This window comes from Scomber scombrus, chromosome 6 (assembly GCF_963691925.1).
Source record: "Scomber scombrus chromosome 6, fScoSco1.1, whole genome shotgun sequence".
NCBI lineage: Eukaryota > Metazoa > Chordata > Actinopteri > Scombriformes > Scombridae > Scomber > Scomber scombrus.
In genome coordinates, this window is record NC_084975.1 from 16,674,236 (window position 1) to 16,699,362 (window position 25,127).

General features: G+C 41.2%; 1 protein-coding gene across 1 annotated transcript; it reads left to right on the plus strand.

Annotated features, from left to right (window-relative positions):
* Positions 1-605: 605 nt before the first annotated feature.
* Positions 606-25,116, plus strand: kcp (kielin cysteine rich BMP regulator). Its single transcript, XM_062421666.1, has 46 exons — positions 606-708; positions 1,889-2,412; positions 2,671-2,743; positions 3,468-3,739; positions 3,822-3,990; positions 10,626-10,699; positions 10,815-10,908; positions 11,643-11,725; positions 11,815-11,908; positions 11,991-12,070; positions 12,169-12,254; positions 12,340-12,430; positions 12,707-12,806; positions 12,932-13,017; positions 13,246-13,339; positions 13,414-13,563; positions 13,640-13,746; positions 13,825-13,918; positions 14,011-14,184; positions 14,275-14,357; positions 14,451-14,544; positions 15,622-15,804; positions 15,964-16,134; positions 16,241-16,414; positions 16,521-16,603; positions 16,759-16,849; positions 16,926-17,008; positions 17,093-17,266; positions 17,863-18,042; positions 18,178-18,442; positions 18,596-18,678; positions 18,761-18,854; positions 18,932-19,105; positions 19,261-19,343; positions 19,842-19,962; positions 20,060-20,142; positions 20,447-20,546; positions 20,659-20,747; positions 21,406-21,508; positions 21,615-21,757; positions 22,045-22,217; positions 22,861-22,972; positions 23,057-23,158; positions 23,285-23,449; positions 23,588-23,888; positions 24,605-25,116. Exons 1-46 carry the CDS (start codon positions 606-608, stop codon positions 24,823-24,825), a joined length of 6,276 nt encoding a protein of 2,091 aa, XP_062277650.1. The 3' UTR covers positions 24,826-25,116.
* The last annotated feature ends 11 nt before the right edge of the window (positions 25,117-25,127 follow it).

The following is a 25,127-nucleotide window of genomic DNA, read 5'->3' on the forward strand; positions in this document are numbered from 1 at the left end:
ACACACACACACACACACACACACACACACACACACACACACACGTATGGCTCCCCTCCAGTCTCCAGACCAGGTTTTAGCTGATAACCAAAACGGGGGTCCTTGGGAATCAACATCGCTGAGCAGTGCTGGGTGGAGAGGGAGTTTTTTCCTACCAAAAAGAAGGAAAACAGGGGAAGAAAAGACTCCGCTCACAGCTATCCTTCTGGGGCTAAATACAAGAGACAAGAGACAAGAGCCGGTGACCTCACGCACTGCACACCTGAACTTTTTTTTTTTCCATGTGTGCCTTTTTTTCTTGAAAAAGGATAGGCTACTAATAATTGTTATTGAAATAATCATCAAGTTTACCTTGTGACCATGCACTGAAAGTGTGTTGTAGATGTGGCCCCGGGGGGGAATGTGAAGTGACTGCGGAGAAGTGACGCCCTGCCTGCATCCAGATGTTTCATGTTCCCCCCGCGCGCTCTTGGGAAAGGTCTGCTCCGGAGTAACAAGGGATATCTTAAACGCACAGTCAGACAGTTCAAAATACGATGAACACCAGGCTTTTTGTGTGAAGTGTTTGGAGTTTCATCCAGACTTTACTTTTTTGCGTCTGGAGAATGGAGAGCTGCAAACTGAGGACGTTCATGCTTTTGGAGATACAGTTGCTCTGGATCTTGGCTCTGTCTGTGCACGGACACCCTGGTCCAAATCATGAGAACGGTGAGTTTACAAAATTGTCATTGGGACCCATTAGTCATCGACTTCTGAGACTATTGTTGATGGTTTACATGTTTGAAAATGTTGTGTATTTCATACATTTAAAAAAATAAGTGATAACATTTATGTTTATAGGCTACTAATAAACAACATTTATGAAATTGGGGAGGTGGTGGAAGAAGTATTTTACTTGGAGCTAGCATTGCCACAATGTGAAAGTGCTCAATTGCAAGTTAAAGTCCTGTATTTATTATCATGGTCGTCGTCATCGTAATCATCATCATCATTATCATCATCATCATCATCATTTTATTCATTTAAAGCTTCGAGAAAACATAGAGGGAGAACCCTAATTGTTAGTGGTGCCGAGGTACAAATATTACAACAAATGCAGACACAACTAAAATCATATAGCCATAAAAGAAAAATGCATAGCTATATCAATTGAAAACAAATGAACAATGCTAAAGAAAGAACTTGACATTGAGAGAAATATATAAAATATTAAGACTAATACTAATTAAAAACATTAAAAGCAATGACAGTTACAATCAATACATTTATCAATTAAATCTTGACTTAAAGAGGCCTACTTGAAGTTTGTTTGTTTGTTTGTTTGTTTGAAACATTTTTCATTGTGGGACACAGTAACAGAAAACAGATCTTCCTAACACTGTATGAAGTTTTGGTACTTGCATGATGAGCCACTGTGAGCAGGTACAATGGCTGCCAGCTTTCAAACAGGGCTGAGCGATTGGAGGGTGGAGGGGCTATTGTAAAATAGCTTTATAAATCAATAAGAACAAATGTTGATCCCTCCTCCTTGATAGAGCAGGCAAGTCAGTTTTTTGATATAGCAGGCAATGGTTTGTCCCATATCTATCTCCAAAAAAACCTTAAAACGCTTATTTAGCTTCAAGTTTCAAGAGAAGAGCTATCTCTAGGTAGATTTAAAAAGTTGGATTGCATTCATTTTAAGGGCTGTCTATCATGGCCTGCTGGTGTTGTTTGAGGTCCACGAGTCAGCCATGTGTGACCAGCTAATGAATGGCTTCATTTGGGTTCCCTTTCCCACAGACTTACCCCACAAACCACAGTGTCATCCTCAGACAGAGCTTGATGTCATGCAGTATGAACATGTTTGTGTCTCAGAATCTGACTCTCTGTTTCATCTCCTTCCTAGTGATTGATCTTCTGGCAGCTCTAAACATGTCCAACCAAATGAGTGGTGTGGCCAGACTGCAGAGTCACGGCAGCATGATGTACAGAATACGTCCCAGAGCACCCTATCTGACCCTCCCTCGTGAATATTCCCACTTCCTATACTCCAACCTTAAGGGGAGCATGGGGGTGCATTTGGTGGGGCAGCAGGCGGTGGGCTATAGTGCCACCCTTTTTTCTCTCTCCTCTCCATCCTCACCCATTCTCCAAATGATCTCCTCCACCGTCAATGACACTCTCCATTTGGACTACCAGGCTGAAGGAGGAGTTGCTAGCTTTCACTTCCCCAGGAGAAACCCCTTCTCCAAGGAGGATTGGGTACAGTTGGCTGTGAGCCTGGAGCATAATAGACTGGCTTTTTTTGTAGAATGTCAAGAAGCTGTGGTTATACCGATAAAAAGTGAAGAGAAGATCAACCTGGAACTGCCTCAAGATGTTGTCGTCACACTTGCCAGCACACCGGGAAAGAGAGAAAGCAAATTTAGTGTGAGTTTTTGCCCATACTGCATGCCTATATGAATACTGAAAGGACAGTATTTAGTATTTTTTACTAGCTATCATGTTAAGTCTTGTAATCATAACAAAAAACAACATAACAGTCTTTTGAACTACAATATAGCATGTCCAAAATATATGCAATGATACACAACTTTACAGTTATTTCATGTTTTCTGCCTCCATTCAATGTTCTTTATGTAAATATTGTAAACTAATATGTTACCATTGCTGTGTTCATGAATACAGGGGCATTTGAAGACAGCTGAGATTTCCATGAAAGCATATCTAAGGCGTCCATGGCACTGTGACAACGTTACAGGTAGAGAAAGGTTATCTATTTCAAGACTGAGGGTAAATTATCTTCTTTGTTCTGAGGATCAAGTGAAAGCAAATGATGTATGTGAGTTTTCCATGTGAGCACAGAAGAAATAAATAAGTAAAATAAACACTGACCTTTCAAAGCTAAACGGAGAGCTATGATTGACTCTCTGCTGTTTCTGGATTCTGTATGTGTATGCAGGCCTGCGCCTGTACTACATCTACACTGTATATCAGATTGCAGCATGTAGTGACAGTTTACAGTATGCCAGAGGCTGCAGTGTAATTTCCTTTTTTTTTCATTCCTTCTCCGCATTACTGACACTGGTAATTTAGTTTCTTTTGAATTCTTATATGGGGTGAGATAAGATTTTTAGATACGTGAAGAGCTGTCTTGCCATTAATAGCTATATGAATGGGTAAATCACTTCATTTTTAACTCTTTCTTCCCAAACTGTGAGATTCTCCTCTCATTGTCATATAGAATTAAACTCAGTTGAAGGACCATTGTGGTTAATGTGCATGACTGCAGATAATATCTTTTGGCCCTTGGGCAGAAAGTCCCCCAAACAGTTAGTTAATTATTCCTCAGTGTGGGTCTTAATTTAGACAGTGCTTTCCTGGATGTTTGTTTAGGCTCAAAATGTGTTTTTTATTAATTCAAAAATTATTCAGGGATCTCTCTGTTTTACTCCCCTCTCCTCCCACCAACTGTCTCATTCTAGATGATCTGCCTCCATCTCAGTACACTGACACTCGTAACCCAAATTCTCGGACTGACAGCGGTCGAATGTTGCGGCACGGGGTTTCCACCAGTAAACCTGAAACAAGCCACAACATCCAGAGTGACCAGCTGCATATAGGTGTGGTCCTGGGGCCTCCAGGATCTCCTCAAGGGGTAAAATCTGTTTCCCAGGCACAGAAAGACGACAGGCTGAAGAGGCTAGAAAAGAGGCTGGAAGATATGGCGCGTATGCTGGACATGATCAAAGCTCAGGTAACTAATGTGCTCTTAATATTTGGCTTTTCATGAAAATTGATGCAACATGAGGTGACATGATCATTTTCTTTTGTAACAGAATGCAGACCTACAGTCACGTGTGCAGTACCTGGAGGGATGTGAGTGTGTGAGGCAGCAATGTGTGTGGGAGGGACGTGAATTGGAGGATGGTCATCGCTGGTTGACTGACCTCAACACTGTGTGCACATGCACATCTGGAAAGGTCACATGTCAGGCTGACATCAAAGGTAAAAATGACTCAGCTTCTGACTGTCAAATCTCTGTCTCTGTTTTTCCTTTTCCAAGTGTTTTCTCTCTATGTTTCTTTCTTTGTCACACACATACAAAAAACACATCATACAATCTACTTATGATGTAAGAGCACTGAACAGCCTGATACTAACACACATTCAAATGATGTTAAGTAGCTAGTTTGCAGATGGTCATCCCTCTCCCAGACCCCTGTCTGTCTAGCCCCTGTCAAAATGGAGGTGTATGTTTCGTCTTGACCCTTGACCCTGCAGGGTTTCATTGCTCCTGCCCTCCCAACACCAAAGGACCAGTTTGTCACAGACAGCTGAGACAGGTACTCTTGTGCAGGACTCAGGTAGTGGATTAGAATAGATTTGTAGAGTATTACAAAACATCAAAATTTCCATGTTGGTGGCAAATCTTTCTGGTCCACATTGTGAAAATGTATGTTCAGTCCCCCTTTTTTATGTTGATTGTGTGTTTTTGAACACTGTAAGTGTTACAATTGTGTTAGTTTTGAAGGTTTTCTTATTGTATGTCTGGTTACCCGGCAGGTCTCCAGAACTTTTCAAATGTTTGAGGTGGGTCACAATCAGAAATGAAAACCAAGGTTTGAAACCCCTTTCTGTTAAGTTTTGTGTTGCTGTAGTTTTGTTATAGTTTCATGTTGTGTTAGCATTTACTTTTTTAGCCATTAGTTTGTAGTTGCATCTTGTACTTTGCTTAATTTTACAAGGATCTCTGCTACTATAGCAGTGAGTGTTAAAGGAATAGTGTCTTATCTAGAATTAAACAGGAAGATCAATATCACTCTCATGTTAACTTGTTAAATATAAAGCTGACCAGGACAGCCAGGAGACAGTTAAAGAAAGACTGGAAACATGGGGAACAGCCAGCTTGGCAAATGGAAAAAATACCAGCACCTCTAAAGTTCACTAATGAGCACATTGTATCTTGATTTTTTAATCCAATTCAATCTTTTGGCCTTACCCACACTTACTGTTTCACCATGCTTCCAGTGTTATGGTAGGCTAAACTAACTGTGTCCTGGCATGAGTGTATTTCCAAAACTGCCAAACTATTCCTTTAATGTGACTTATCTAGTTTTTAGATCACTTTTGTGATTTCCTGTTATATTTAGCTGTAGAACATACAGCCACTTGGCCTGCTGGATTGGGTGAGCCCAATAGCAGTGCTCTACTTTATTTCTGTCCTTTGTCAGTTCTGGGTATGGGCTTTGCAGTGGGGTGTAAGGCTGGGTAAGAGGCCCTGTGTCCCCCCTCCCCACTTCTAGGTTTGTTGGGTACCCAAACCAGGGAGCAGCTGTGAAGGGGTGCGGCCAATTCAACGCCGCTGGGCCTTTAATCCCTCTTCTGGCCTCTGTGAGGACTTCCTCTACTGCACTGGCAACAGCAGCAACAACTTCCCTTCCTTTAATGCCTGTAGGGACCAGTGCATGTTGGGAGCATGCTGCCTCCGCAAACCAAGTCTTCCCACTGGCCATCTTAATGGATACAACATCTCCTCTGAGGACAGCACTCTTGGGCAGTACGATCATTACAATTTAGAGGATGAAACATGGTATGGCAATATAGACTTTAACGTTACGGAATTGGAAGTCCTAAAAGAAAACCTAAAGAGAGAGCAAGAAAAAAAAATAGTTGACTGCCATGAGGATCCGGCTTTCAATTACACCTGTGATTACCTCACAATAATGCAGTGCCAAGCCCTGGTGAAGGACAAAGCTAGAGAGACACAGGTAGTGAGCTTTTACCCTGGAGTAAAGTGCTCAGACATGAGATGTGGTGGAGGCTGTGGATGCTTCTCTCAACGCAAGCTCTGGAGATATGGAGAAAAGTTCAGGCAAGGCTGTGAAAAGTGCGTATGCACTCACAGTGGCAGAGTTGACTGTGTGTGCAGGCACCTGACCCAGCGTAAAGAGATTAGAGACCTCACAATAAGAGAGAGGAGTTTGTACCAAAAGGCTGTCAGGAAACTATACACCAGGCCAGGTAAGACTTAATCTAAAGGTTGTTGTTCCTTGTTATTTAACTTATTTTGAATTCACCTTTTAATCATAAATATTAGCGGTTTAATTCCGTCTCTATGTGTTTGCATATGGTTATAGCTGTGTGGAAAGGCTTTGCACTCCTGAGGGCTGAGTTTTCCCCTCAAGTGGGTGATCACGCCTTCTTCCTCCCCTGGCACCGCTACTTCCTGAGATTAGTGGAGCGTGAGCTGCAGTCGTTGTCATCGTGCAAACTGGCAATTCCATATTTTGAGTGGACGGTGGACTCTGGATCAATGCAGTCCTCAGCTGCTTGGCAGGCTGGGTTGTTTGGAGGAAACGGCAAGCCCGGCTCTGATTGCGTCCAGTATCACCCTTTCCAGGGCAGGACATCTCGTTCCCACTGGTCCCCTTGTCTCAGACGGAGTTTCAACTCCTCGGTTTGTCTATCCTTTTTTTTTTAATTGACAGCCAACCTCAATGTACTTTTTATCACCATGCTGTTATATTCTTCCTTATATTTTGCCAATTGTCTTTTTGGGCTCTATTATAGTTACAGGGTTTGTCTAATTGATTTCCACTACTTCCTTCAGGTTTGGTTGCCAGATGCAGTGACCTTGCAGGCGGCTGTGAACCTGGCAGACTTCCAGTTGTTCTCCCAATCTTTGCAAACCTTCTCTGGGCTCTTTAGGCTGTGGGTGGGCGGCCTTTTGGCTTCACCTTTGGCTGCTTACGACCCTCTATACCTGTCACACATGGCATTCATAGACAAACTGTGGGCACAGTGGCAAGAGAAACATCAGCATGGATCAGACAGAGAAACTTCTAAAGAGGATGACCCCCTCTACCCTGCTAGACAGAGGCATATGAAGATGAAACCTTTTGATGTTACCCCTGATGATGTAATTTCTTCAGAGAAGCAGACGTGTGTTATATATGTGCCTATAACCATTGGTGCACCTTGTAATATGACATCATTACAAACACACACAAAAGGAAGTCTGAAATATCAGAAGCATAGCTTTGCCAAGCACAATTCACACCACAGTAGTTTTGTCAGTGGAGGCTTTGACAGCAATGGCTTTGACCATGATGGTTACGACAGTGAAGGCTACGATCAGAGCGGTTGGGACAGGTGGGAGTTTGGCAAAGATGGCTTTAATCGTGACTTCATTGATAGGGATGGATATGACATATCTGGTTTCAATCGCTATGGTTTCAACCATTCTAATGTCTCCTGGTTTGGTATGCATTGGGATGAGATGTTTAAGATAGACAAGAAAGAGAATCAAGAGACAGATGGAGAGGATAAGAATAACCAAAAGGTACTCACAGACAAGATCATGTCTGAGCTCTTCAGTGACAAAGGCTTCAGTATCTATGGGTTTAATCCCTTTAGCTTGGATCGGGCAGGGTTTGATGCCTTTGGCTTTCGAACAGATGGTTATGACAAAGACGGCTGCAACTGGTTCTTCAATGGACCACACTACCTGCGGTTCTACTTCCACACCCAGCAACTGTTGATGTCATCCAGTGACCAAGCTCTTACTCGCATCCCCCGTATCTGCCCTCCAATCACCTCACTTCCCAAGCACTGGGCCATACAGGACTGGATGATTCATAGTCCAGAGGAAAGCATTGCTCCAAATGGTGAACCAGAGCACAATTGGGTGGGACAAAATAAGCAAGAAAGTGATGATACTGTTATGGCAGCCACTCACAATAGGAGCACCACATGGCTTCCAATCACACCAGATCACAGGTATCAGCATTAAAAGAAAAAAGTACTAATAGCCAGGCCCTATTTTTTGTTTCCCTCCGCAGGATTTAAGTTATACAACTGTTTATTGGCAAGGGCTCTCCTTACACCAGACATCAATATGACTCCTTCCTAAACCTGATTGGACCAACACACCACTTACTGGGCTGCGATTGGTCTTTGTTTCCATTTTTAAATATATCACATTTATTCACTATCCAGTAAAATACATTTTTCGATATCAACTGCACAGACAGACCTCATTGTATCCTTACTAAAGTGATGAATATTCAAAGCGCCCCATTAACCTCGCTGATGTGTAGAATCAGTCAATGCTCAACTGAGACTAAAACTGAGTATAGGCTATTTAGGCTGGCTTTACCAGGTCATAATGTCAATAGTTACATAATGAATCTTTTTTCCACCATTTTTATTATCTGCTTTCCCTCAAAACATTTGTAGGTTTTGTTTCAAGCTCCACTGGTTCAGTGGCTGTCCCCTTGGCTCTGCGCCTATCACCTGCCCTGACCTCTGCCTTCAGGCTCGTTGCCATGGTTACCCGAAGGCTGTCTGCCATATGCGCAATTGTGGTTCATGTTTCACAGAGTGGCAGGATCCAACCACTGGAAACCAAGTAATATGCCATGGCTGGTAAACACTGGACTGTCTCCCTGGAAAATGGAAGAATAAAGTACTTTTCCCAGCTTTGAGAAAAGGACATTTGACTGTTGGACCTACTAGTACTTTATGACCGGGATGACTGTTTAAAGGACTAAGAAAATAAAATAAACAAAGACATCATTCATAATTACCAATGTGATGATAGCATAACATTCTTATGGGGAAAAAAATACCTCATTGCTCATATTTGGGTATAATCCAATATGAAATGTTAACTTTTGCACCAATAATTTGTGGTGAACACAACATTGACAAATAACATTTAAATTATTTAAGAAAAACTTGTCTTCTCAGTAACAATGTCCCCATTAGTATGAATGATCCACAGACTTCACTGTCACTGAGTTTTCATAATTTGTTAAAGATGTTCCACTGAAAACTGCTGACTGGGAGGTCTGTAGATTTATTAGGAGTAACAAGGTCTGGGACACTGTTAATGGAAAGAGATCTTGCTGTTGGGACAAATGCATTGTTCACCTTATTATTTAGGTTTTACCATCCACACCTTTTACTGTTTTGTTCTTTCTCTGTTTTAAAAGAAAATGCTCTAATATGCTGGTTGAACACTATCTTCCTAGCACCAAACAGCACATAGACAAAGTTAGCAACTAGCTGCTAACTATAGTGGAGTATTTTGCAGCTAAAGAGCCAGATATTTCTGGACACAGAACAGGAGCTAGTGGAGAGTGAACATTGGACTTATCTTTGTTGGCTAGGAACACGACTAAATGAATGCTAATACTGCTCCATATAAACTGGATATGTATGGATCTGCTTGCCAATGTCTTCTCATTGTGAAGTTTGTATAGTTTTCTATGGGTTCAGTGTCACATTTGCATCATGTTACGCTAGGGGCACAATTAATTAATGTAGATTGAATCAACCATACTGCTGGTTTATATGTTTGCCTGCTAAAATTAAAATGTATCACTTCCGTTTGCCAAAAATCTCACAGGATTTAGAGTAACTTATTTTATAGCAGTATAGTTGTGTGCAGGGACTATACTGAAAACGTTTTAGAAAACATTTAAAGAAACTGTGTACCACCACCTGACACAGTCAAGTAAAACAAACATGTGGCACTTTAGTTGATGTTGAACTGGCCTTTTTAAGATTTCCCTCTCTTTCGCTCTCTTCATCAGCCCACTCCGCACTCCTCTCTGTGTCTTGTCCTGCCTATTGTGTACATTTCAGGCTTCTGTGTTCCCACATATCTTCTGTCCTCTCTCTGTGTCTTTTTTTCTCTCAACCCCTTAGACTGCTCTCTGTCACTGTCTATGCCTTTTCATCCATCTTTCACTTAATTGTTTCTGCATGTAGGCCAGAAGACTTCACTGGTACACAGTTGATACACACTCGCAGACTCACAATCCCACACACTTTGATCTCATGCATGCTTGGCTTGCTAGAGGAAATGCCTGTTGGCTGCTGGCACAGTAGGCAGCCTCACTAGCCCCTCTCTCACTCTGTGATTATTGCCCTCACTCACACACAAACACATTGTCTCTGTTGTCATTAAAATAATTATCTCCTGAAATGTCCAAGCTAAGCAAAAATAGTATTTGATGAGCTCCCTGAAAGCCCTTGAAAAAAATGAGTGACTTTGTGCCTCAGGGTTTGGTATGTATACTGAAGAGTACACTGAAAAGTACTTTAAATAAATCACTGTAATGAATTACTGTAAATGACCCTTTGTCATCACAATAATCCAGACAGTCACAGAATATCAGGGCTGTATCTCACATGTTTTGTAGGGAAATTACAAGCGAGGTCTTCCTCTTGTTTCTCGTGCAGTAAATGTCTTTCAGCAGTAATTGACTTGCCGGTAGTAGTTTTTAACGGCTGGAAGGCAGCAGGCACTTTTGGTTATGGTTTACAAACCATAAAACACTGTGTTTTTTGAGAGAACGTGTATATTACATCAGAACCACACTGTTCTGTCATTACTGGAGAAAGAGCAGAGCCAGATGTTCCCTAGTGACCTATAGTGAATCGGTGAAGAAAATCTGCAGATAGGGATAGACAGACAGGGTGGAGGGCAAAACCAGCTATAATATTCAAACTTATTTCCACATTACTCTTTTATTAAACTATCTGTACACACTCCTGTTAGTTCACCACTTTTAGACACACACCTGGAAGCTTAAAACTGGGCATGCACTAAACATCTGTCTTGTCTTCAGGGTGTGAGCCAGATGGGACAGTTCATAATGTGTCCTACAGTACTATAGATGGCTGCCAGACTTGTTCATGTAAGGTGAGTATTTGAGATACATCAACACTGGCACAAACATTCATTGAGGCTGAATGATTTCTTTTCATTTTTCTTTTCATCCTCTACTGTCACCTATATGTCCTTCCTTTGGCAACAGGGGGGTAACAGGGAGTGCTCAGCCCTGCCCTGTCCTTCACTGGACTGCACACAAAAGGAGACTGTACCAGGAGAGTGCTGCCAGCGATGCAGAGGTAAGGGGCGTAGAAAACATCACTTTTCTGGGTATAGCATCAACCCATAACAACACAGGATGATTGGCTACGCTGTGAAAACTATTCAAAATATCACTATTGGATAGATATGTGTACTGTTTAGGGGCTCACACATGGATTAGTCTTCATTTAATATACCTTTTTTGAATTATATAAACAATCTTCTTATGATGGTCTGTAAAAAATTCTAGAGTGATAAATTGTGATTGCAGAACATACACAACATAAACCATCCTTGAGCAGTCAATACATTTCGCTGTTAGTTTAAAGTCCAAATAAAATCAGATTGCTTTTTTAATAGAGTATACATATCTACTCTTAAATCACTAAATCTGACACCAAAAGGCAGAAATGTATATTTTAAACTCATTAATCTAATATTAGTCTAATTAATTTTTTGACTGCAAAGAAGAATTATTAAAAGTGATTTCAGTTGGCCTTATGATTAATAAATGATCTGGAAACAGCTCTACCAATAATACAAATTGACAGTTCAGTTCAATTCTTTCGACAACTATAAAAAGTGTTTCCCGAGTTGTAAGTATACAATATTTATCCTTGAAACCTGGAAAGATTCGTTCAAGTTTGGCGTGAAAAATGAGTTTATCCCACTGAGAGATGACGTGGTTTTCTTTCCTGTGTGATTTAGTGTGAATAAACCTTTAGCCTTTTTACTGCCAGTTGCACCATCTATCATCATCTAATGTGTTCAGGTTGTATCCATTCTGGTATCCAGCATGATCACTTAGCAAAGTGGCGACCACTGGAGAATCCCTGTGATATTTGCTACTGTTTGGTGAGTCTGATACTAAATAATTGTCAGTTTAATCCCCCATTTTTCCTGTCGCCTTTATCTCTAGTGATCTTTTTCTCTCCTCTCATCAGGAAGGTCATGTTCACTGTGAGAGGGAGCAATGTTACACCCCATGTAAAAACCCAGCTGCTCCTCCAACAAATACCTGTTGTCCAGTTTGTCAAGGTGGGTTTCTTTACATTGCTGTAGCATTGTGTGTGTTGTTTAAGTTACAGCGACACAGTGTGTGCTCATGTGTGTCTATCAGGCTGTGGTGTGAATGGTCATGACTTTCCTAATGGAGCTGTGATCCCCACTGAAGACCGTTGTCAAGAGTGTACATGTGTGGTATGTCTATCATTTATCATCGTTAAATTTCATCTTTTTGCATATAAATCAATAATGATTCATTTTATTTCAAAGTATATCTGTGTTCTCTCCTCCAGAATGGAAATGTGGCATGTTCATCCCATCCCTGTCCTGCCTTGCCTTGTCGAAACCCTATACATCGTGCTGGAGACTGTTGCCCACGGTAAACAAACCTGCCTAGCCTCAACCATAATTATCCTACTTTGAATGTGCAGTTTTTGGAAACATGTTGTTTATGTGACCTGTAGGTGTGAGCAGTGTGAATATGAGTCTAAGGTGTATCTGGATGGACAGAAGTTCTCCTCCAGAAGAGACCCTTGCCTCCACTGCCGCTGCTCTGTGAGTTCAATCTGGCAAAGTTTTGTGGTTATGTGATGGTCATGTGACTTTACTCATGATGGGTTGGCAAAGTTTAATGACCCAGGGGTTCAATGAAAACATGTCAAAACCTACTGTACCTTTCCGAAGTAAATGGGATTAAATTAATTGGGGTTAAGGGTGAAAATCAATAATTTTTCTTATCTTGAAAATGCTGAAAATGTTGCTGCTGTTGCAAATGAATGTATCGTAGAATACTCTATCAGAGTGACATATTAATCCCGTCTTGTCTGTTAGGCAGGTGAAGTGTCTTGTGTGCGTATGGGCGCATCATGTCCCACAACATACTGCAGTCATCCAGCTAAGCGCAAAGGAGAGTGCTGCCCAACATGCAATGGTCGGTGTATACTGTATATAAATTTGTTCAGAATTTTTTTTTACATGTCATCTTCCATTTCTTTTGAAGTAGTTTTCACTGTAACTGTTCAAGTTCAAGATCATTGTATGTGTGTGATCTCACAGAATGTGAGTATGAAAGAAGAGTGTATGCTGATGGAAAAGTTGTCACCCCTGCTGGGAGCGGACCCTGCCTGCAGTGCCGGTGTAAGGCAAGTCCATGCGGTATACTCCAGCAAAAAAATATCATTCACAGACAGGAAATGTGTCTACTTCTGTCATCTTTTTTTGTGTGAGAGCTCAGTATGTTCCTTGACTTATTAGCCTTTTCACACCATCTAATATGCATCATAATTATAATAGGCAGCAAATCTCTTTTGTAGGTCGATATTTAAACTTCACCATATTTATTGACTTTGCATGTATATTGTGCATTTTAGGGAGGAAACGTAATTTGTCATGAAGAGAAGTGCCCTCCTGTCCAGTGCTCCAACCCTATTATAGACCCACATCTCTGCTGTCCAATCTGCAAAGGTATGCACACAAACACATATGCAGGTGTAGCTCATCAGTCAATTTATAACAAAATCCCTGCTTTCTTATTACAGCATGTGTGTTAGAAGGGGTGGAATATGAAGAGGGCTCCAACTGGCAGCCTGAGGGTCCCTGCTCCAGCTGCACCTGTGTAAATGGAGACGCCTTATGTACACACACACAGTGCCCCTCCACTGACTGTCTGCATCCCACCAAGATCACTGGTAACAGGGCATGAGTGTGTGTCTGACCTTTGTTTGTATGCAGATGACTGTGTAATCTATTTTTTTCCCCTCTTAGGCTCCTGTTGTGCAGTGTGTGAAAGCTGCAACTATAACCATCGTATTTATAGCAACGGACAGAGATTTACCACTCCTGACCAGCCCTGCCTCATCTGCACCTGTCTGGTGAGCATGCCTCCATTCACACAAAATGTGCTGTCCACCTACAAACCTGCTGACACAGTGTTACCTTCTCCTCCTCAGCATGGCACTGTTGAGTGTGAGAGAAGACCATGTCCTCCACTCAACTGTACCAACTCATACACACCAAATGGGGAGTGTTGCCCTAAATGCCCAGGTACCCAAACTCAGAAAAAAATATAAATCTAATTGTACATTTTGAAGTTATGGATTTACATATTTAATTATGTCTGTCTCTGTCTTTCCCAGACTGCTCCTTTGAAAACCGTGTGTTTGTGGATGGAGAGGCTTTTCCTAACCCTGTGAGTGTGTGTGAGGAGTGTAAGTGTGTGAGTGGCAGAGTTGACTGCCACCATGCACAGTGCCCCCATCCTCATTGTAATGCTCCTCTGCCTGGAACTTGCTGTCAGAACAACTGCAATGGTGAGAAATTATGACTATCAGGAATATTTTTAAAAAAAACCATCCAGCATAGTAACATCTGAAAACTGACAAGATATTGTTTTACATTAGGCTGCAGCTATGCTGGGAAGGAGTATCCCAATGGCCAGGAGTTTCCCCATCCTACTGACAAGTGCAGAACATGCAGCTGCATAGTAAGAATAAGAAGAGCATGTCTAACACTGCTAAATATTTATGTTTTTCCATGAAACTGGTTTTCAACCCAGCCTGTGTTGTGTCTATTATAGAATGGAAATGTCAAGTGTCTGAAGAAGAGATGTCCACCACTGCCATGCTCTAACCCCAATGTGCTGCATGGGGACTGTTGCCCCCAATGTCCCGGTAAGGACATGCAAGAGTGAAAAGTTCAATGCAGTAACGATGCAGTGAATGGTTTTTAATGGCCCTGCACACCCACACAAGTGTTTTCCATTTTTCTGGCTTCTGAAATCTGCTCAGGCTATAGTTGGATGAAGCTATGTTGGAATTATATCAGGTCACTAAACTTCATGAACCAATAAGAATTACAACTGTGTAATCTCTCCCACCCTAAAAGTTGCAACAAAACTGATTAGAGGGCCAGACACATGTCAACCAAGTATAGTTCTTGACTGACATGGCAAATAAGTGAAAACACCTGTGTAGGTGTGCTGTTTAATGGGGTCTTTGACCTTAAGCAGGATCAGAAGGAGGGTGTGTTTTCACCCTTTTCTGAGAACATTTTCAAAAGTAACACATTGAGATTTGGTGGATTTATTGGTCTTGAGCCAAGGATAAGATAATCAAAACTAGATTAGGATATGAGTCTAGTTTTGAGAATTGTATAGCACTGACAAAGTTTCATCATATATATTATTGTTGTGATATTTCTGTCCTATTTAAAGTTATGTACTATATATCACTCTCTTTTGTATATTTACTTCATCTGTTAATATTTATTCTACATGCGGCTATTGTGTTCCTCTTTATTATAGTTTAAAATGTTTTAAATTGAGGTTTTATCACCCTGTATTAAATGATGACTGTATTTGATCTTCATCTTATCCTTATTTGGCGAACAGAGAGCTTACAAAACGTTTTAAAGCATAAGTTTAAAATTAATCAAGCATTTAGAGTTTGAAGGTTTATACTATACAAACTGAATTTATTTACTGATTACACTGGTAACACTTTATGGTATGGGTACAGGAATTATAATGAATTTGTGTGACTTCATGCCCTAACTGCAGACTTTACTACATGAACACCATTAATAAATCATGAAGACTGAAATAGCTTAGTTGTTACATTACCTAAGGTATTGTTCGTTATGTAAGTTTGCAACCTGCAGATTCTTGGCTGATGATGTCACATGATCAGAGCTAAAATTGTGGTTTAGGTGCACACTCTTCTTGACTGTTTTTACTGATGTTCCCTCAGCTCCCCCGTCAGACTGCGTGTATGAACAACGACCCTATAGACACACGGAGCGCTTCTACCACCCAACCGACAACTGTCAATCATGCGCCTGCACCAACGGGACAGTTCACTGTCAACGCAAGCCCTGCCCCTTCGTTCCATGCTCTCACCCAATCACACAGGCATGCTGCCGAACCTGTGAAGGTACACATTCTCACCTTAAAAGGAAACAATTCTCAATTTAACAGGAAAAAGCAAAATTGACACAATGTCATAATTTGTGACAAAAGACCCCAGTTAGTTTGAAGCATTTTTTTTGCTATTTTTTTGTCTCAAATTTTCTTGTATATGTTCCTCTTGCAGGCTGCCTATATGAGGGTCGAGAGCGAGCTAATGGGGAGACGTGGGATGACGTATCAGACCAATGTGCTGTGTGTATGTGTCGTGAGGGCTCTGTCCGGTGTGAGAGAAAGCGCTGTCCGCCGTCAAACTGTAATTACCCTGTCCAGAGACAGTGTTGCATGTCCTGTGATGGTGAGTGATTGGAAGACTTAACAGCCAGTTTCATAAAGAGTAGGATAAACCCTGTCAACAGTTTTCATTGAGAAAAATCTAATTTGATCTCATCTTCTACTTGCAGGCTGCATGTTTAATGGTAAAGAATATCCTGACGGCACTGAGTTTGGTGATGACCAAGGCCCCTGTGGTGTATGTTATTGTTATGGAGGTGAGGTTGTCTGCACCAAAATACCCTGTTATGGAGAGTGTAGCCACCCTTATACACCACCTGGCCAGTGCTGTGGAGAATGTGAACGTATGTAAAGTCAGAATAAAACTCCCAAATTCCTAGTTTATCATCACTGGTTCATCATTTCCACGATTACAAAATGACAACATAAATATGTGTCTTCATCTGTCAGGCTGTTTCTACAATGGTGCAGTTCTCACTAATGGACAGTCCATCCCTGACCCAGGCAACCCCTGCTCTGACTGTACCTGCCAGGTAACATAAACACGCACACACACACACACACACACACACACACACACACACACACAAACACACACAAACACACACACACACACACACACACACACACACACATTCTACTGCCAGTTAATCTCTTTAGACCACACCTGGTGCTTATTCCCTTACAGGCTGGGTATGTGCGATGTGTGAAGAAGCCGTGTTCAGCAGCCCTCTGTCCTCACCCGGTCACCAACCCATGTGACTGCCCTGTCTGTGACGGTATGTCAGCTCCCAACTTATCACAATGCATGTTATGTAGAGCAAGTAAATAATTGATGTGTCACTGTGTGCATAGGTTGTCATTTCCAAGGTGTGAATTATGTTGATGGACAAATCCTTCCAGGAGGAGAGAAAGGCTGCCAAGACTGCACATGCTCAGTGAGTGAGAAAGGTATTTAACTTTGGGTCACCTCACTGCAACATTACAGTAACTGTCTATCCTGTCATTGTTATTTTCCATAGAGAGGTGAAGTGGTGTGTACACAGCGAAGATGCCCTTCTGTGTCATGCCCGCACCCGGCGCTGGACGGCTGTGCATGTGGAGTGTGTGATGGATGCAATTTTAGTGGGCGAGATTGTTTCAATGGAGAAAGATTCCCTCATCCTACAGATCGCTGTCAGCTCTGCTCCTGTCTGGTATTCGACACATATTTTAATACTTTACTTTAAAATCCAACAATCTTAGTTACTTTTTACTTTTTCTTTCTTGTTAGTGTTGGAGCTGTGAACAGAACATGTCAATTTGAGATACTGCACACAAATTGATCAAAATGTATGCAAGAGAACAAGAGATATCGTCTTTTTTTATTCAATGCAGACTTCTTCCTTGTGTCACATCCTTTGAGGCTCTCTATTAAACTGGCCACAGCTCTCTGTGGAGCCACAAAGGGCTTGATACAACTTTTTTCACATATGCAGTAGTACTTCCCAAGAAAGAAACAAAGAGTGTAAACAGACTTTGCTATGTAAAATCAGTGGAGTTATTTTGAGCATCAGATCCTCACCCCCTGTAGATTTGAAAGTTGGCTCTGCTTCCTCATGCAGGATAGCAGCTGTAGATTTACAGTAGTTACAATAAATTACATGAGACACACAGATTCAGTGCAAACAAAATGTTGTCCAAATGTTCATAGAAATGTCTACAGTCCTGCAGAATAAGCCACTTCTTTACTGTTGTGTCCAATGTCTTCCAAAAGATATTTGGAACTATAAATGTGTGTTTGTCTGTATAGAATGGTGGTGTGGTGTGCGTTCATGTATCTTGTCCAAGTGTTGCCTGCGTGCGACCAATGACCCCTCCAGGGGACTGCTGCCCCATCTGCACAGGGATTTGTCTGCATCAGGGAAAAGAGTATCAGTCCGGCTCATCCTTCTCCTCACCCTCTGACCCCTGTTCCTCATGCTCCTGTCTGGTCAGTCTGATAGTTCGTACTAAATTAAAATAAGTTATCTGAGTGTGATGTGATCCAACTTCAAATTATTTAATAGTTCGCTTAATTCCACCCCTCCTTCTTTTTTCTCCTCCCTCCCACTTCTCCTCTGATCAGAATGAGGTGGTGAACTGTCAGAGGAGACCTTGTCCAATCCAGTGCTCCCATCCCGTCCCTTCAGATTCCTGTTGCCCTGTTTGTGATTCCTGTCTGTATGAAGGCGTCATTCACTCTCACAGTCACACCTTCACACGCTCCTCCAACCCCTGCCAGCGCTGCACCTGTGTCAGAGGCACGGTCACCTGCGTTCCCCTGGTCTGCCCACCAATACCCTGTGCCCGACCTGTTCCGAAGCCAGGACAGTGCTGTCCTGAGTGCAAAGGTACTTCTGCATGAATGATAACTGAAGGCCTTTGTGTTTCTGCTCATTTTTCTTACTTTTTTTAACCAGGAAATTAGAAAATGTGTGTTCTCAAGATTGAGCAACATTCCTTCTCCCCTTCTCACTCTGTTTCTTGCCTTTCTCTGGTCTCAGTGTGTATGTCAGATGGACAAGAGTACAATGACGGGCAGACATGGACATTGCGTTCAAACCACTGCTCCACCTGCACCTGTCAGGTCTGACCCCTCAATCTCTGTTTTTTCCTTATGTAAATGTACCCTTCTTGTATTTTTTTTCTAATCTGTTCATGTCTTCCAGGCAGGTGAGGTGCAGTGTGCATCTCCCAACTGTCCTAAGCTGCCCTGTAAGCACCAGGGGACAGATCCAGGAGCCTGCTGTCCTCGCTGTAGAGGTAAACACCACAGATTAGTAAGAGGTTTAAGCACAAGAGTAAATATTCTTACCAGTGGTTCAATTTTTGTTTTTCAGGTTGTGTGTATGGGGGTGAGGAGCATATAGAGGGCACCAGTTGGTTTGCAGACTCCACCCCCTGTATGACCTGCATGTGTGTGGAAGGTGTGACAACCTGCTCTGAAGTACACTGTCTATCTCCCTGTATCAACTTCATCAATGTGCCCGGAGAGTGCTGCCCTGTGTGTGCTGGTAAGTAAATCACCAAAAGTCTTTTTGGAGCAATATGTCTTTGAAGACTTTCCTGGCCCTGAAAATATCTAAAGGAATTAAGCTGTATGTTTCATAGTAGAATTTCTAGATGTTGTTATGGTGTTTGATATTCTTATATTATTGTTTTTGTGTAGACTGTGTATTTGAGGGCAAAGTATACGGCCCAGGGGACAGTTTCCATCCAGCCAATGATCCCTGTCAAATCTGCACTTGTGAGGTATGATGATTACAAACCTGAATTGTGGAAACTTGAAATTGACTCTTTATGTTTTTTTGTTTAGTTTTAAGCAACTAACAATTATTTTAATTATCTTTAATTATTGAATAATTACTAGTTCAATTTACACAATTCAGAAAATGGCTCTCAGATATTCCCAGAGCCCAATAGGACATTTTTAAGTTGCTTGGTTTGACCCAAAGATACTCAGTTTGAGCATTTGAGATGCTGGAACCAGTGGATGACAGGAATTTTAAGTCATTATATAAAAGTCATTTATAATTTAAAAAATGACTTAAATACATTATTAATACATTATTAAAATAGTTGCTAATTAATGTTCTGTAGATCTATTTATCTTTTAATTAGCTAGTAATACAGGTAGAAGCAGTAGTAATAGAAATAGATAAGGATGATGCATAAACTATGGTATTAGCTATAGTAGAAATTAGTAAATAGTATTAGTAGTAGTTGTATTCTAACCTGTATGTATCACAGGTGATGCCGGATGGAGAGCAGCATATGCGGTGTTATCGAAAGCAATGTCCCAGTCTGGTTGACTGTCCAAAGAGTAACATCTTGTTCTCTGGACCAGACTCCTGCTGTCCTGTCTGTGCACGTCAGTACCTTATAGCATTTTATAATATATTACATATTACACTGCTGTGCACTCACTGAGCTCTGTAACATATGTATGTCTCTCTCTCTCTCTCCAGAGCCTCTCAGTAACTGCACTTCTTCGCTGATTGGCAATGAGGTGTTGGCCACAGACAATCCCTGTTATACCTGCCACTGCAAGGTCCTGCAACACTTTTCTTGTGCTATGTCATTAATATGTTAGAAATATTATGAAGACAATTAAGTGATTTTTCAACTGAGCTAGGAAATATGAATAATACTGACACATCTAGCACAGCTTATAATAGTCTTTAACTGTATATAATTGCATTTTATTTTTATTTTTATAGTCGTTTCTACAATAGAGCAAAGTTGGTTTTGGTTTGAATCAGACATCTCAGCACATATAAATCTAATTATTCAGCTTTTTAAACTACTATGTGACATTTTGCAGTGCAGTGATACTGTCTGTGTTTGTGATTTAGGACTTAACGTGGACCTGCCTGCACCAAATCTGCCTTCCACTTACTTGCCCCGTTAATGAACAGTTCACCCCTCTGGATTCTTGCTGCCCCGTGTGTAAAGGTGGAATAAGTCCATTCTTCTCCCTCTTTTCTCTGTTCGTTTTAATTTTAAAGTCTTATTGATGGTAACACATTCATGATTGCAGAGGTTTATTTGTCTGTTTTTCATACAGAATGTGTAATTGAGGGTCAGAATAAACGTATGGCCAACGGAAGCAGCTGGACAGACAGTGATGATGACTGTGTCACATGCACCTGTAATGTGAGTCGGACTTAAATGCACTGATTAACTTCAAGTACATGAGCATATGTATTTATACACCACTTTTCAAAACAATATTTGCTTTACAAGATAATAGAACACATTTTAACACAGATGGAGTAAAAATGTTGTATTCATTTACAAGGAGCACACCATCAACAAGATGCATTTGAAGGATTTATTAAGAAAAACAATGGGGATAGGATTGCTGGAAGTATCACAGCTGAGGTGTGGTACTGCTCCTGAAACTACACTAAATAAGCTTCATTTGAGTCTGGAAAAAATGCCTTAAAAGAGTTTTGAGGAGTCATTTAAAATAAAAAAAAACAAAAAGATGGGTCCAGCTATAAGATTTCAAACAGATCAGTTGTTAGTATACCAAACAGATGGCCAGGGTAGTGGCAAGCTCTAAAAACAGTAATATAATCAAAAAAACATTTTTAAAACTCACTGTCAAATTTGCAAAAGCCTGCAGTTAGAAAATACTTATGGAGATGTGTCTCAGCTGAAGAAAACTACAAGTGGACATATCAGAAACCAAATTATACTTGCATAATATTAGATAAATGTTTGCCCAAACTAGACCTGAGATTGTTGATAGGACTCATATCTTCAGACCATCACCTTATAAGTAATCTGTTGTTTCTGTGCTTCTTAGTTGGGCTATATTGAGTGCAGCATTGAAGAGTGTTTACCTCTGGTTTGTCTGGAGGGCCAAAAACAAGTGAAGATTCCCGGAAAATGCTGCTATGAATGCCAAGGTATCACAACCAGCCAACACAGTGAGCATCTGTGGTAGTGTTTGCAGAAAGTTCTGCTTAATAACTTTCATGTGTGTGTGTGTCTGTCTTTGTGCATGTGTTGTAGAGTCAGGAGTGTCATGTTTGCACCAGGGGACAGTGTATCAGTCTAATGAACAATGGGAGGTGGATGTGTGCACTAGCTGTACATGTGTGTCTGGAGACGTACACTGTCACAGTGAACGCTGCCCTCCCCTCACCTGTGCAACAGTGAGTATAAAAAAAACCACACACACTCTTTTTCAGTATTACATCATGTTCAGAAATGTTCCCATGATGCTGAACTTCTCTAAGAACCCAGTTTGTAGAGGGAAATTAAACACCTGACATTTCTCATCATTTCATAGCTCCTTTGTGCTCGCTCTGACTCTCCTGAGTTCCTCATAGGTACATAGCCAGTGTAACTGATCCTGTGTGTGTGTGTGTGTGTGTTTGTGTGTGCGTGCGTGCGTGCGTGCGTACGTGCGTGCGTGCGTGCGTGTGTTTGTTGCACTCAGGATGAGATGCCAGCGGTTGTCCCAGGTTTGTGTTGTCCTCATTGCCTTCCTCGTCCAGCCACCTGCATTGCCTTCGGTGACCCTCATTACCGTACCTTCGATGGCCGCATGCTGCACTTTCAGGGAGCGTGCACATATGTCCTGGCACAGGACTGTAAAGGAGGAGACTTTAGGTGAGTCATGACAACTGCTGTACAATAGAGTACTTGGTTATGGGTATAAGGTATGTAGTGTATGTAGTGAAGTAGTTGAAAACCCTAAAGCTATGATTTGAGGCTTTTCTTTGTTATACATGATACTAAACTAAATATGTTTACTGTTCAGACTGTTTGCATTTTAACTATGTTTCACCATTTTATATACAAAATTATTTATTCATTGATTGAAAAAAAAATGAAAATAATCCTTAATTTAGTCCTACATCTAATAAATGTGATCACAGATGTGATCACAGATGTTCTCTCATCATCGTAATCATTTGCTTATGGTCCTTGAGGTAACCTGCATTAGCTGCAGCAAGATAATTGAAGCTGCATGCAAATGTCAATTTGCAAAAACATTACATTTTCAAGGTGCTGCCCCTCTGTAACCTGCTGTAAAGTAAAGCATTGACTTTATTTGACTTTTGCCAGCAAGACCATCCTGATGATTAGTCCTTCCCACTATATCCTATTTTATGCAGAACAATGTTAATCCACAGAAGAAAACAACAAGCTATTTCATGTGACCTTTCAACAAAGAAACAAACTTCCATAAATAATAAATATAATAGGTTAAACGGTGCAGCTTTGCAATTACCCCTCTTTGTTTGCACAGTATTCATGCCACTAATGATGATCGTGGGCGTAAAGGAGTGTCCTGGACTAAAGAGGTGACCGTGTTTATAGGAGACGTCACAGTGCAGCTACTGCAGGACTGGGTTGTGAAGGTTTGTGTGTAAACGTACTGAATGAAATGTGTGTGTACAGTTATGATTGTGTTATGCATTCATTCAACCAAATTTGATCTCCAGGTCCATGATAAGGTTGTGACTTTGCCGTTCCTCAGAGAACCGCACATCTACGTAGAACGCCAAACCAACACCATCTTACTCAATACCAACATCGGACTCAAGGTACAGTCTTCTTTTGTTTGCTTGCACCTTTCCTTTCCTTTATGGATATTATGTGGTTGGATATACTATCAGTTCAGATACTCCCACATATGTCACACACTCACACACCCACTTGTTCACCTTTAGGTGCTGTGGAATGGCCGTTCACACCTAGAAGTGAGTGTGCCAGGCTCCTATAAAGGCCGAACTTGTGGCCTTTGTGGAAACTTCAACAACTACCGTCAGGATGATCTACGGATGCCCAGCGGAAAAATCACCCTATCAGAATCTGGCTTTGGCAACAGCTGGAGGGTAAAACAATAGATACAAGACTGACAATTAGAATTAACTAAATTAATAAAAGAAATTCAGTTACATTTTTATATATATGCAAGTCTGTTGATGGATTGGACATGCAAATCAAACCACTGGTCAACTCTCTCATTTTAGGTCACAAATGGTAGCCATTCCCTCTCATCCTGTCGTCCGGGTGAGGATGTCGACCCCTGTAAAGATGCAGGTTACCAGGCCAAGAAGGGGGCTAATGCTCGTTGTAAGGTGCTAAAGTCTGCTGTCTTTAAGCCCTGCCATCGCGTGGTCCCTCCTGAACCGTGGTATGGAGCCTGTGTGTATGACCTTTGCGCCTGCGGGGCCAATACGGACGAGTGCCTGTGTGATACACTGGAGGCCTACACCAGTGAGTGCAGGAAGTCTGGTGTCATCCTGCAGTGGAGGAGTCCATCGCTGTGTGGTGAGTGAAACGAACATTAACCAAAACTTACAAATCAAAGTCTTTGGTTTTCAGCCCCAAGCCAGTTCCTTCCTGCTGAAAATTAAATTAAAATTTAAAAAACTGTTGTCATTTGAAATGTAAAATGTTAAATAATTTCATTTAACAGCACTGTAGTATTTAGTAAACAAGAGGAAGAAGCACATTTGAACTATTTTCATCTGTTGATTTGGTACATTACTGAGTATTTACGGCAACAGATCAGTGTATGTGGGATTACAATGAATGTATTGTTAGTTTGGGTCTGTTCATTTGCTGACACACTATACACAGTAGATATATAGATGTCCAATATATAGGATATCACCAGGCTTAACCAAAAAGGCATCTGCTTTTTGCTAATAAAATCATTAAAAGACCAATAAGTAAGATTTTTACTAAGCTGTGTTAGTCATATCAATTATTGAGATTCCTCATTATTCATTATGACTTATGTTCTTATTTAGGATCTAAAATCTTATCCTCTGTAAACTACTAATGCACAACATTTCAGTAAGATAGAAAAATGAAAAGCCCATACTATATCATGTAAAATGTGGCAGGTATTTTGATACCTGATAATGTGTCAATTCCAACTGGTCACCAGCAGAGGTCGAGTAAATCAGCTTTGACACCGTAGCAGTCACAATGTGCTCATCCTCTCTCTTTGTTTTACTGTTTGCTGCTGTCTTCCACAGCTGTGGGCTGTCCAGTGGAGAGGGGTTTTGTGTTTGACGAGTGTGGCCCCCCATGCCCTGTAACCTGCTTTAATGTGGCTGTTCCACTGGGGGTGATAGAGAGCCACTGCTTCAAGCCCTGTGTCCCAGGCTGCCAGTGTCCTGCTGGTCTGGTGCTGCACAACAACTACTGCATACACCCAGAAAAGTGCCCCAAGATTATACATGGCAACCCCTCATAATGTTTGGTGCTCACTTCCAAATGAAGACTTGTACACTCACACATGCACTGCCACCTCTTTTGTTACTGTATAACAAATATGTTGGAAATGAAAGGAGAAAAAAAATCAACTAATGAACTTATATGATATGTGTTTTTCTGTATTTCAGCAGCACTGAATATTTATAGTAAACAAGAGTTTGTCATTTTAATTTGTTCAACTTTCATTTGACCATCGGTATCTTCCCTACCTGTTTTATTTGATACATTTATGCAATATTGTCCTCAGTTTATTTCAATTATATTATTTACTATCAAGTGAGC